We start from the raw sequence: 14,931 nt of genomic DNA on the forward strand, positions 1-14,931 counted from the left end.
GGAAATTTGTTTGTGATTGTTTTTTAGATGAAAATAATATAAACACAATGTTGATGAGCAAGCATTTAGTGCATGACAATTATAATCTGCGACCTTATTTAACAGTGTTTATGATCAAGGAATATGACAAAAAAGCATTGCAAACAAAGGATGAATGATTAAAACAAGTAGAAGTATACAATACAATGCCATGATTATATGATCAATAAACATTGATTAGAAATGAAATGAAATTGATGAGAATTAGCATAGGCCTGTAATCGTTTCAGGAACTGTAAAAAAAAATGTAGGTGTTAATCCATATGCCAGTTTATTGTTAATTGCTCCAATGGTATTTGGTTATTGTGTCAGCACCCAGCATGTCCTGCAAATAAAAAGAGATTTAATCATTAATTTTTTTTCTACATGGTGGTTAAGCCCAATATCCTGGTGTATGAAGAAAATATGAAGAAAGATAAAATGGAAGATGAGCGGGGTAAGATGAGAAAATCGCTGAAAAGGAAAAAAATAATAAAATAAGTGACAAATATTCTTCAATAACAGTGATTTTTAATGAACTTTCCAATGTGCCGCATCATGATAGTCTGAATATGCGAGCAAAATTTTGACTGCTATGTCAGCTATTAGTTTCATCCTATGTCATCTCCACAGCTTCTGATATGAAATTAGTGTGTGTTGGGCACTCACAACGTAGGTCAAAGGTCACCAAGAAGTTTGCAAAGTCAACATAATCTGTTCAAGGCATCCCCTGGAAGTTGAGAGGTCAATCTACTTTGATGCATGTATCAGATAAATTGGTCAAATGTAAGTGTCCCCAGCATCAACTAAATAAATGGGTCAAAGGTCAATTTATTCCAAGCACTCCATCCTCAGCTAAATAGGTCAAAGGTCATACAACCCTGTTCCAATACACTTAACATTAGCTACATACATGTAGGTCAAAGATCAATTTATTCCAAGGCCCCCATCATCAGCTGAATAGGTCAAAGGTGACAAAGTAGCTCAAAACTATTAAAGAATCCCATCTAAAGCTAAATAGGTCAAAGTTCAATTTGCTCAAACCTCCCAACATCAGCTTATTGTTCAAATGTAACACATTTCAAGAATCTAAACATTAGCGAAATAGATCAAAAGTTACAAAATAGTTCAAAAGGTCGATTAGTCTGCTTCTAAGAATCCAAGCCCTACCAAGGGCGCTTTGTTCCAAGCATCCCAGTATCAAGTTAATAGTTCAAAGGTCAATTCGTATGTTTAAATCATCCAAGCCACAGGTCAAAGTTCATTATGTTCCAAGCATCCCAGCATCAGCTTAATAGGTAAAAGGTCATAGTTCAAAGGTCAATTAAAAGGTCAATTAGTATGTTTCAAGCATCCAAGCCACAGGTCAAAGTTCATTATGTTCCAAGCATCCCAGCATCAGCTTAATAGGTAAAAGGTCATAGTTCAAAGGTCAATTAGTATGTTTAAATCATCCAAGCCACAGGTCAAAGTTCATTATGTTCCAAGCATCCCAGCATCAGCTTAATAGGTAAAAGGTCATAGTTCAAAGGTCAATTGGTATGTTTAAATCATCGAAGCCACAGGTCAAAGCTCATTATGTTCCAAGCATCCCAGCATCAGCTTAATAGGTCAAATGTCATAATTCAAAGGTCAATTAATCTGCTCAAAGCACCCAAGCATAGGTCAAATGATATCCAGGTGTTCAATTATAAAAAAAATCTGTCTCTTTCCCAACAGTACAAGCACCGGTTATAAACTGGTCAAAGGTTACCGTTCTGTTCACGCGGGTCGAGATGAAATTTCTTTGGGTACGGAAGGGAAGTGGAGAGTGGCTGCCCGGTGATTGGCTTAAACTCCTACAACGGTTGCAGTCGCAGGATGCCTCGTGGCTCACGTTGGTTAACCTGCGCAAGAGACCCATCTGGAAACGTGTGGAAGTATAGTATCAATAGCAAGCAAGAAATATAATGATAATATCTAGAATGAAACATTATGACATAGGTGGATTCTGATGCTGATTTAAAATCCTACCACCATTACAGTTGCAGGAAACTTCTTGTGAGTACAGGAGACCAATCTGAAAAGGGTGTACAACCACAAAATACTTAACAGGCAAGAGTTGTTAAATGATAATCATCTGGAATGAAATCTCATGAAATAAGTGGATGACACTGATTTAATCTCTTAAAACGATTTCAATCGCAAGTGTTTCACGGATTAAATTGGTTGACCTATCCAGGAGAGAGATCTGAAATAGTGTACAATCACAAAATAAGTAGTAAGCAAGAGCTAGAAGAAATAATCATATAGAAAGAAATATGATAAATTAAGGGAATGGGGCTGGTTTTAACGACTTCAACAAGGGAGTCGTGTGTCCTTTTCTCCATATGATTAGCGTTGAGGTCTGGAACTATGAAAATGATTCAAATACCAGCTACTAGTATGAAAGAGGAAAATTAGGCTTTAATACATTTTAAACAAATACCTCCAGTAAATATCATTAGTAGACATACATCTCAACTTATTTCAAGTATTACATGCATACAAGATTAAGAAATAAAAAAAAATTGGCAAACAAGGCAGCCATAGTTTGCAGTATCCAAAGAAGGTACAGGAATCTTATTTTCAAAGGTGTATGATATATTGTATTTCAATCAAGTATTTTGTGAGATATTTCATAGTACCACTGCTTGTGAGATGGGATATTTCTGAATATAAACTACTAAAATCACAGAGATTTTCATGCAAAAGACAGCACTGTTGATGTTCCACTTTTGAAATTACAATCTCAAAACTAATGGATGAAAGAAATCTTTATGCTGTGCTGCCTAGCTCCACTCATCGCTTCAGAAAGCACAGATTTGATGAATTGCCCACGTTAGCTGCCTTTCTCCCAGTTTACTTTGGGCGATCGTTAGGGCCAGGTGAAGTTTATTTCGATAAGGAGCAGCGGTTGCTAGCGTCAACTCTCCTGGGTTCATCAGCATCACGCGAAACCATCTTAGTGGGACTAGGTGATAAGGGGGCTTGATTGATGAATGGCTCAAGAATAACACTTTGTTTGCTTGCGGGACGGCAGGTTTAGGTGATAGTGATTTCATTATAAAAACACAGTACTATATCTACTTCGAATGGCTTGATAAGGGATTTTTCCGATGTTCTTCCCCTAGGTGCACTTTAAAACCCAATATTGTTTTCTTCAAAATTTGATTTTGGTGCATGATCCTTATTACCAAGAAAGTTCTTATTTCTAGACTTGGTTTCCCTATATAAATATCCTCCCTTTTATTTCTTTACAGTAAACATTTCTTCATTGTTGGGTAGAGTAAAGGGAGTTTCCCCAAGCCCAAGGCCCCTTTAAAAAAAAAGTAACTATTATAGTAACTTTGCCATTCAATGGTAAATATCATGGTATTTTTGTTCAGCAGCCAATCAAAATCAAGGATTCTATTGAAGTAACCTTTGGATGGCAAAGTTGCTAAAATAGAAACTTTTATGTAATGGGAGCCTAGATGTTGTTTCGGGATGTGGGTTTGGGGGTTCGGAGTTCACAGATGGGAGTTGGGGTATATATAGCAGGGCTCGAAATTGGTGGCGGTCCGGGGGCCATTGACCGCCTAAAGCTCCGTCGGGCACCCTAAAAGTCGGGTAGGGCTTTGGGCTTTGTGTTTGGTTTGGTGTGGGGCTTGGGAGTTAGGAGTTGGAAGTTGGGAGCTGAGGTCGGGGGGGGGGGGGGGGGTTGATGGGTCCGGGGGGTTGGGGATGGAAAGTAGGGTTGTGGTTGGTGTTTGGGGTTAGTGTTGGGGATTTGGGGTTGGGTCAAAGACCACCTATAGCATTATTTGTGTACATACATTACTACACAGCTTAGTTAAGCCCTAATGAATTAGAAGAGTTACATTCTATTTATAAGATATTTGCTCCTGGCTAATCAAATAGGACTGCAGTAAAAAAATAACAGGAAAATTGTAACTGACTACATGTAAGTGTAAAAAAAATGCTGCTTTACTGGTTAAAGGATCACTGTCAACAATACTTCAACTAAATATTAGAGAGTAAATTTGAAGTATTAGACAACGTACATTGTAACAAACATATTAAATATATTACATTTTTCAAGCAACATTCATTAAAATTTTAATAATGAACATATATTTTATGTACTGATAACAAACGCACTTTATAAATATATATATATTAAAATAAAACTACTCTATTACTATAGAGATAAAATTCCTTTCTTATTACGCAAACTGACGACATTCATTTTTTTCATTGTTCGTTAAATCTATACATCACACACATGCATGCAGCAATGCGCAGATTTGCTTTGATGAGAATACTGAAAGAAAGATATTTGGGGGTAATTCAAGTTAAAAAGATAAGGTAGAAAGAAAATTGAAAGCTAAAATAGATAATAGAGGAAATGGAGTAAAAGATCAATTCAAAGACGGATAAAATGCTGATTATCATAGGAATATTCAGGGTTTGACATGCACGTTAATTTTCCTCTGTGAGATTTTGTGGGAAAGGGAAAGGAGGCAGCATTTGTATATGGTTGCTATGGTGCGGATGTTTCAACCTGAGCAGTCCAGCGAGAATGACCGTGAAAGGAGGGCTCCCTCTTTAGTCCTGCCGCAGTGCAAACTTGTGCGTATTTCCCCACCAGCCCCGATGAGATAGAGGAGGAAGAGCAGAGAGGACATTCGCAAAGATCGTCGTACGACGTGGCACTGACCTCGTGTTGCTGTAGGTTGTAGGTACGTGAGCGGGCGGTAAAAAGGTTGAAGACGGTCCCTTTAGAGGGCGGCAGAGGCTGCTTCAACGTCATAAAGAGGGGTATGATAACAGTGGTCATGGGATGAAGATATATTAAAAAAGAGATATATACCGCATGCATGATTTCTTGACATAAATCAATAGGGAACGATTCATGCATTCAAAATAAATTTAAGAATAAAATGTTTGTCAAGTGGAATGACACATCACTGCAAAACTTTAGAAATAAAAAAGGCCAATTTAACAATCTACCAATAAGAAATGATTGATAGGGAACCTACTGTAAGTACGGTTGGTAATACCTCCAAGATTCAATTTAATGGATAAAACTGAGGTTTCATATAAGGGCGGAACCTTACAAATGAGAAGTGGTGCTCTTTCATAAAGCTGTTCATAAAGTTACAACTTTCTAAATTACTGGAATAGGGCACCACATTTAATTTTGAAATTTAGTTGGAATTAGTCTGCGGGCAAAGACCTTTGATTTTCACATAGTTCATAATGCAGAGTCTGAAGAAGTGAGAATAGATGCACTCATGGACTGTGGCTGTTTATTCCAAATTTAAAGTTTTGTCTTCACTCTAGAAATTGTATAATTTGATAAAGTGTCAATTTTGAACCTGTGCTTGCAAACTTAGTTGGAATATTGATAGATTTTTATCAATATTTTGAGCATGGCTTTTTTCAGTGCCATCATTAAACATTCTGAATGAGCAAACACATCTCAATGTAACTATAAAGTGCATCTCTTTCCAAAATGTCTTGATTGACAACTTGAACTAACTTGTTAAGTAGTGAGTCAATTCAAGAACTGCTTTCTTGAACACCCCACCCTCTCCAAGTTCACATATTTTTCACTATCTTTATATCAATTTATCACCAGCTACATGTACTTTTATTTATCAAGAGGCATGTTCATTTATTTATAGATTTGCTATAGGGGGTGATTTATCTTACTGTAACTCATGAACCAATATACAGAGTAGAATTGACAAGAACTGAAACTCTCATTATCTGTAAGTAACACTTGCAATTCCTAAATCTAAACAAACTTTTCTACTTTATAACTCATTATGGACTTGTTAATTACATTCATAACAATTTCTTATAATCAATGAAATGTGAAAGTACGTTATTACCACTTCAAAGCTCAAACGGAGGTATCCATTACAAATATGAACTAAGAAAAGATTCACCTCGAAACTAAAGAAATTACAACATTATGTCAAGTCAAATGTCATTCTCTCTCAATTCAATATTAATTAAGCCCTTCCAAATGTCTTCTTCAACTGTCTTTTTTATAAACATTGCTGATTTTATTACTTTTTAAAAAATATATTTGTCCCCTTCTCTCTCTCTCTCTCTCATTGTCTCTCTCTCCCTCTCTACCCCTACAAACTGAACCTCCCATCCTAACTTTTTTTTTCACAACCCCTCCCTGTCCCCTTCCCTTAAAAAAAAAATCTTGGATCTGGGGCCCGTTTCATAAAAGACTTGCAACTGTTGTAACTTTGCTATTATGGCAATACCATGGAAACCTTGATTGTGATTGGCTGCTGAGCCCTGTTACCATGGTAGTTGCCATAATGGCAAAGTTATCACAGTTGCAAGTCCTTTATGAAACGAGCCCCTGATGTAGATCCGATCTGTATCATCGTGCTTTGACAAAGATATATGTGCTTTTATAAAAGATGTATTCTTTGATATACAATAGGTTGGACAACAATGGAAGGTATACATGAGTGTACATAAATGTGGTGAAAGGACTCGGTGGATACGGATGTATATATGATTAAAATATAAGATGAAATGTAGCATGCAATATCAAACCAAATGACAGATGTATTTCAATGAGGTGAGGAACCTTAAAAGATGCCTCATACAAAAATCAAATTCTTCAAAATATGCATAATTTGAATTTAAAAACTATGTCAAATGTTCAGTAATTTGACTTGCAAAGTTGTTGATTATAACATCCTACATATTGTTTATTCATGTAAAGATTTCAAAATGGAGTTGAATTATCTGGTATAAAATTTAAGCCTGAAAGAGCTTTCAACAACAAAAAATTCTTCTGAAATATCTGTAATATAAGACTAAATACGGATATCTTGTATTCTAGGGAATGTAATAACAGGCTGGTCATTATTCAAAAGAAAACTTATGAAGTTAACAATTACATTTCATTTATCATAAAATAAATATTCTAACAATGATGTACATAATAAACCAGCTAATCACCACTAATGAAATGGATACCACATAATCAATGCAACCATTCACAACATCAGAAGAATATTCAAGAAAACAAAATAAATATATAAACAAGAACTAGCCAAGAACCTGTATGCACATGCACTTGATATCTCACGAGTCGATTGCAACAAAGTTTTACATTTAAAAAAAAATATATGTTTAATACACATTTCATCATAGTTCTATATGAAAAGGGACACTGTTTTACTCACATTTACAGGTTGCGGTGATGTTACAAGTGTCTTTCTTGACTCTGAATGTCGGCTGATACCCGGAGTGGGGCCAGATGGGGGCGGGGTAGGTATCCCAGGTGGTTTACCAAGTAATGTTAAAGCTACAAACGAACCAGCTGTGGGGGGGGGGCAAACACAAGACAAGAAAGTGAATTCATTTGAGGTTAATGATTAACTTCAGGGAATAATCATTCTGCAATTGCGTAACAATTTGCATTCCTCTTTTTCTGTGTGCTAGAATAAATGTCTTTTGTTTGGGTGCACAAATAGACTATTGTAACAATAAAGGATAACTGTAGAGAACTTTCACTATAAACCAAACATTACCACCAAGGGCCTTTTCACACATGAATCTTAAATCATCATTGTAATGATGATTGCTATTGTAATCGTGACTGTGATTAGCGTTCATGATTCTAATCATGTTCTAGTTTGGTTTCACACATGCTAAATATTCGTCATTAGCCTTATTTTTCACTGGAATCATCATTCAAATTACGATTATTTTTACCGTGTGAAAGGGCGGTTAGCTTCCCTAGACTTATACTGCCAAAATTTAACTATAATCAAAGCATAAACACATGTGTGTAATGAAGAGGTTATCAATCTCTCACCCCTTCCTCTCTCATCCTCCCCTCCCCTCCCCCTCCTTCCATTAATTAATCAAAATTTATTCATCAGCTGCTTTATTCAAATCAATTCAAAATTCCAGCTCCAAGTCAAACTGAAAACTCAAACCTGGCTAGCCTCTTTTCTTGCTACTTCTTTTATTCACTCATTCATCAATCCATCACTCCATCCATTTATTCTTAGTTTCTTTTATTTTTCCCCATTAGGTGTTTTATTTCAATTTTCAGAAAGACTGCAAAATAAATCAAGAATTCAAAGTGTGTAGTTGTATACTCACATTTGATCATTTTCACCACCTCCACATGATTGGATGATGTTACCAAGGTACCATTTACCTGCAAAATACAACAAGAACAAATATATATCAACTACAAGTTTCAAATGGGTCATTTCATAACTTTACACTGACTGACATATGGCATCCAATTAAGATAAAGCCAGTTTTGATCTTTTATTGACCATCTTCTATTTTTGACAAATCATGGGTAGACAAATTAATTATACAAGGATGTCACTCAGAATTGATATTTAAAAGTCTAAAAATCATACCAGTTTGTAAACAAAAATATTGTTTTCTGTATTTATATACAAGTTCATATGTCATCCTGAAAAATGTCATTCCTGATTATGTTCATCTATATGGGCCCATGTCACATACTTATTTCTAACAATAACATCACAAAAACATGAATGTACATCTTTCTTTCACTTTTTAATTCATTCTTCAGCTAGTTTTTTAACATATATTGACATTGACAGTTTCTAAATATAGTAGACATTGACAAGTAGCCATCTTAAATATTGACATGTACAATTGTATTTGTGGCTATCTAACATGGCCTGCCAAAAATAGTATGACAGATGCAGTGGAACGAGATGTAACAAGAGATTTGGAAGAAAAGTATGAAGGTCATAGAATAATCTGACAGCAGTCGGTCAGTAGTGGCCAGGCAACAAATCATTTTTATTTTCCGGGGCTACTTTTCACAACTTACTGCCTATATCTGCAACATTGGATAAGCTTTAACATTACAATGTACATGTATATCCAAACCACCCTTTTCTGGTTTCCAGGGCCGTTTTAAGCATTTTGGGGGCTACATCGCCCCCAGCCCCCATGTAACTTTTTCCCTGGTAGTGGCTCAATAGAGGGTAAAAAGTTGTCTTGTCTGCTAGCAAGGCTAAAAGCTCTCTACACTTGGAAAGAAAGATCAACGACACTGGCAAGATATCAACTCTATGGCCAAGGGGGCTTCTTCACAACCTTGTTATTTTTGCCATTTCAATTTCCGGACGAAACACATGGTGCGTTGGGGGATCTCAACTGGCCTAAAGAGATTTGAATGTTGCTATATTGGAGAGGAGGGATTTCGGGATGGACCTTGCATCAACAATTCATTATGGACTGATTGCATTGACGCCCAATGGCGACAATGCATTGTTCTTGTTCCGTATTCCTATTCCGTCGTCTTCTTCTTCTTCTTCTGCTTCTTCCACAAAATCCCATTTGTTTAACACATGGTTTTTGTTAGCTCTACCCTGGCTCCGTCCCTCATCCAAATTCATCCAAACTTTGTAGACATGTTGTCCAGCATCCCTAGTTGTGCACCTCGTCTTCCATTTTCCAAAATCACTCATGCATGACCATCAAGGCGCCATTTTGTAAATTTCAAGTCCATTTGCTTACCATTACTAATCTCGTCCTAACTCCCGCATCCTGCATGCTACAAACTTCTAACAAATTCCTATAGATAGTCAAAGAGTTGTTCCATCATTTGCGACGCATAACCTGACCTTCAAAATGCAATCTTCATGCCCTAAATTCAAATCCGAAATAGCCTTCCTTCAAAAACTTCATATTTATTGAAATGTAAAGTAAAAAAATCCTAAAATGGCCATAACTTTCTTGTTTTTATTCAATTCGAACTAATATTTTCAGGAATTATTACAGGCAACATATCATACTTACGAGTTAGTTTTCACGCATCATTGATCTTCCGGTATTGAAATAGCGCCCTCTAAAGTTTCAAAAACGCTTACGTTTGAATGCTCCTCATTGCGTCATGCATGGCCAAACCCGTACCCTTTTTTAGATTTAGGGTGTTCAAGATATGCCCTTTCATGCCATTTAGAAAAATATATACCTTACCACTGACGAAATATCTGAAAAATGCTCCCGAAAATCAGCAAAATACGCAAAAATGCACTATAATGCCAGCACAACTTCAACTTGGTCTTATTTCCTTATTATAGAAGCTTATCCTTTCTAACTTGGCAGATATGAGTATTGATATATACTATAACCGTTCGTCAACCTTTTGGGACAGAAACTGACATAGAGCTGACGTCAGCTTAAAATTATTGTGAAAAACTGTCATTTTTAATGTCTTTCTTTATATGGCATTTACTTCCGGTCTATTGCCAGCGCACAAATAAAAGTGGTATCAATGTCACCGCATTGGAATGCTCTTTCCACCGATACCAAATACGACATAGGTTACAACAGAAAATTTCAAGATAAGCCAATCTGAACACATGGTATACTGCTCACAATGCACATATTATCAACAATAAAATTGTACATAATATCTATGGCATAACGTATTATGCATGCACATCGTTCTGCTATGTACTTTACACTGAGTTACGTTTATGAACTGTCAGGGATATTTGTATGCTTATTCATATCACTCTCTCTGTGTCTTTCTCTCCCTTCTCTCTCTTTGTTGAGCGGCCATGGTCAAAAAATGGACGAAATCTGTTTGACTCGAGAATGCAACTTCCTATGGAGGGCATAATGTCCTAAATCCACTTTGATTAACATGTAATTTTTTTTAATTCCTCCCCTGCCTCCGCTCCTCATCCAAATTCATTTGGCAGACATGTTGTCCATGATGCATTATTGTGTACCTCTTATTTCATTTTCTAAAATCATTCATACATGACAGTGCATGCGCCATTTTGAGTGAGTGACATCATCATCTCTCTCATTTGGATGCAACTGGCTCGTTCATATAACTATTTTGTTAAAAATAAGCGAAACTTTGAAATGTCATAACTTTCTTATTTTACATCCGATTTTGATGAAATTTTCAGCTTTGTGCTTGTCTCATTTTTCCCTATTGATTCAAATCAACATTTTTCTGAGGTGGACTTGACCTTTCAATCAGACGCGTCAATGCATGCACATCGTTCTGAAACGATTGCAGTTCTAGTTTTTTTTCTTCTTGTTGGGAAGATTTCTTAGTACTATCATCACAAAGATGTCATCTGCAAGACTTCCTAGGGAGTAACATGGGGCCTGTCCTTGATTTGGTAAGCCTCATACGTGACTGATTTGAGAGCACAAACTGATTAACGGAACGAAAAAACAATTGGATTAATTCATGACTTTATTAACAGCAGAAGCAACTTTCTTATTAATTTCAGTCATTAAGAAATTCAAGACTTTCTTGTTAATTCATTGAGGAAGAATGGCATTAATACATTGTAGCGTTTTAATTTGATTAAACACATTAAAACTTTAAAGCATTTCCATATGGATCGCCAATTGCCACCACATCTAACAGCCCTCTTTTTGTAAGTATGACTTAAGTCGCAATTAAATGCCGACATGCACACGACATGCAACGCGCGATCTTATTGATAGATATGCAGTAGTTATCCTTGGTTTACTTCAAATTTGGGGGCGAAAAAGTGCAATTCGTCCAGCTAATTTGTAAGTGAAGAGACCCAGTTTAGTTTCTGCTTGGGATAATTTCATTCATGATACTGTACGTGTACCATCATTTGATTTTTAGAAATCCATCTGCAAGCCAAACATTTCGCCCTCTTGGACAGTTTAATAGAAAATACTAATTAGCTAAAATCTGGAAATTGAACAAACTCTGGCTAATCACTAGGAACTGGTCGCTCCAACAATAAACTTTTTTTTTTCCTCATTGATCAAATGGTTTAGAAATAGACCAAAAAACAACATACTTGAGCCTCATCCTCCGATGTACTCGCAGTCTCCTTGTTCCTTTTAGTTTTCTTCTTGCGATGAGAAAACGCCATTGTTATAATATAGGCTGTACCACACAATCGTTGAAAAAGGACTCAGTTACACCATGACATAGTAAAATATCATATGACAATGGGGGTAATAGTATGTGCTATTTCTTTGTAAGCCTGTTCTGTGGAAACATAACATGAACTTTGCTAATACATTCCAGCATTCAGGCTGTCACCAAATAAAAGTTGGTCCAAACCACAAAATTATATTCCAGCATGTCTGTTAATTATCCGTATTAAGAATCCACATGAGTTAATTCCAAGTTATTCCACAACAGGGAAACTGAAAATCCGATGAATTATTTATGATGAAAGCACTCACTTCGTAATTTGGGTCTGAAATGCCATTTTAAAGAACAAAGAGAAAGTACAACCTGGAAAAGGAATGATCAATTCCACTTCTAGTCTTATGCATATCTGTGATAATAATAGCTTGGCAACATGACAACATTGACGGATAAGATTTGCGAAATCCTTGTTGTATCAACTCTCTGGAGGACTGCTGCTTCCGACATTTTCTTCTTTGTTTATTCGCGCGTTCGTAAGCTTCCGCTGAACAGTGAGATGTACTACAGAGCTAGTGTAGTCCAGGTAAATCCCTGATAGAACAGCATCAGTGATATGAAGCATAAGTATACCATATGGTGTCTGCAAGTGTACCCTATGAAGATATACCTATGATGACGGCAATTAAAATGCAACCTCCATGCCAAATTGCTTCAGAGGTGACTAACGGTTAGGTGAGCTGTCGAGGCAAGTCCAGCAAAAAATGGAGTCCCAAACAAGGTGTATTCCAGTCGGTGACACCGAATAGAAATGCATGCAAAAGTGATGTGGTAAATGTTTCAATATGAGGTCTGATTTGAGCAGTGCATGGCGTAGCACGTAGGCCTATAGCCTAATTGCAGACATGATATTACAAGCCATCCATCAAACGTTGAAGTGAGTCTCAATGTGAGGGTGTAGAATGATGACATTCAATACAGCCTGCATGTGAAAGTTCACGCTAAAAGAGAATGAAATCCACTGATTCTACACAGCATATGAACTTGACCTCACAGTATTACCAAAGCCATCTTTTGAATGGCAACTTGAAGCAGCTATAAAGCCATATAAAAGAGGCTCTCTCAAGCTTTCTCTCTGTTTTAGGTGTGTCCGTAGTCTGTCAAATATCAAACAGTGCTCAACAATAGCATATTCTTGTAATGATGTTTACATTAGCACAATATCAACAACACTGTCACTTGTCAGTGACTTTGCATGTTTGGCAATAAAGGACAGGTCTGTATGTTCAGGTTTCACTGGAAGAAGCCGCCAACAGGAAAAAAAAAGTTTGTGAGGAAGACATTCTCTGCTCATATATTCATGGGTTCAGGTTCCTTTCATTCTCTGCACGTCATTCAATCAAAGTGATGATTCAATTGAATCATTGATTCAAAGCATGTAGGACACAATGGATGTTGAACTTCAAGGGGATTTCCAAGTCCAAAGAAGGTTCCGGATACAGGGTGCCACTTTGTCACTAAACACATCAAATATTCATTGCTTCTGAAATCGGAATTCACAAGTAAACTCAATAATAATAGAAAATGCGTGAAGAAATTCTTTTGTTTTCCTTTGAGCCTTGTATGAACGTGTTTCATGGCAACTATTCATAGCTTCCTGCAACTTTTCACACCTTTCCAACGAGATACTGGTACAACAACAATCTGTAGAACAATATAGAAGAAATCATTCCCTTTTGAGAGCCTTTTATGACGATAGTCTAGGAAAACTCTTCATTCATTTCAAGCGTTCTGTTGAGATAGCGGTCCAAAAAGGAAATGTAATCCAAGGATTGCCAAGATTGCACTTCCAGGTCTGTGTGTGATAACCCCTTGGAATTACTCATGAATATCTTCTACTTTCTGTCTCCTTGAAGATACTACCCTGGCTCACTGAAGGTCAAAGTTAAGCAGTCAAAGCCAAGTTCATAGGATGTTCAGAATAATGACAAGTGTGAACGCAGCATGACAGGAATCAGTCAGGTTGAAACAAACTAGAATGGCCATGAGAGTTCAAAATGTGAACACACCAGAGATGGATCTCTTTTCAGATAAATATAAAATGATTCTGGATCAGAAGAGGGTAGCTCAAATATCTCTAAATATGAACAGAGCTTCTGCAGAAAATGTCTATGTCAATATCATGAAGGAAAATGCCAATCAAGGCAAATATGTAGACCTAATTAAGTCCTGTTATAGCGATATAGTGTGTGAAATACTTTCTAAATATGATGTTCTCGAAATCTTCCCTCCTGATGAAAATAGTAAAGTCCAGCTCCCACAAGATGAGAATACAAATAAGAAGTGAAGTTCAGTAAATGTCAACAATATTTCCAAATGTGAACAAGGCTTTATCACAGAGTTTTCAATTAAAATATTAAATGATTCTGAAGATCTTGGGTAAAGGTCAACTGCCTCAACCTAAAATGTGAACACGGCTAGGAAGATCATCCTATGTTGATGCCAATGCAGAAACATCTGGCGTAAGAAGAGCAGAAAGGTATCTCCTTACAGGGGGAGAATGGCAGAGGAATAAAAAACTAAATCAGGGCACGAGCCGAGTCGCATCCCCTGGTTGAACCAGTCAATAGCTCACAGGTATGAATCCATAGAGCTCTCAGCTGAGCTTGAACGGTCAATACAATATCCCTCAAGCTAATGCACCCAGGCACCCCATCGCAGAGAGCATATACACCGATGATCAACTTTCTCTATGGTACTACTGCAAGGAGATTGGTATAAAGCCTGAGCAGGCCAGCACACGATGCATGCCGATGGTGTCATGCGGCCGCAGGGATTACGCAAGGCGCAGGAGTAAACAAGTGCAATACCAGCTGACAGTTTGGATGAAAGTATTCCATTTCAGAATCCGAGCTGGAATTCACAATTTAACCTCTCTGTATTTTCACTAAATGGACAGGAATCGAATTGTGTCA

General features: G+C 36.9%; 1 protein-coding gene across 1 annotated transcript in view; it reads right to left on the reverse strand.

The window, feature by feature from the left end:
- The window catches only part of LOC129266447 (rho guanine nucleotide exchange factor 12-like), a 116,635-nt gene extending 101,986 nt beyond the window's left edge, over positions 1-14,649 (reverse strand). The window contains exons 1-4 of the mRNA XM_064103408.1: positions 11,880-14,649; positions 8,176-8,233; positions 7,248-7,384; positions 1,772-1,921 (exon numbers count right to left, since the gene is read on the reverse strand). Coding sequence (XP_063959478.1) covers positions 1,772-1,921; positions 7,248-7,384; positions 8,176-8,233; positions 11,880-11,954 — 420 coding nt within the window. The 5' untranslated portion in view covers positions 11,955-14,649. The remainder of the gene's footprint in view (positions 1-1,771; positions 1,922-7,247; positions 7,385-8,175; positions 8,234-11,879) is intronic.
- Positions 14,650-14,931: the final 282 nt, after the last annotated feature.

The sequence above is a fragment of the Lytechinus pictus genome, chromosome 8 (assembly GCF_037042905.1).
Source record: "Lytechinus pictus isolate F3 Inbred chromosome 8, Lp3.0, whole genome shotgun sequence".
Lineage (NCBI taxonomy): Eukaryota > Metazoa > Echinodermata > Echinoidea > Temnopleuroida > Toxopneustidae > Lytechinus > Lytechinus pictus.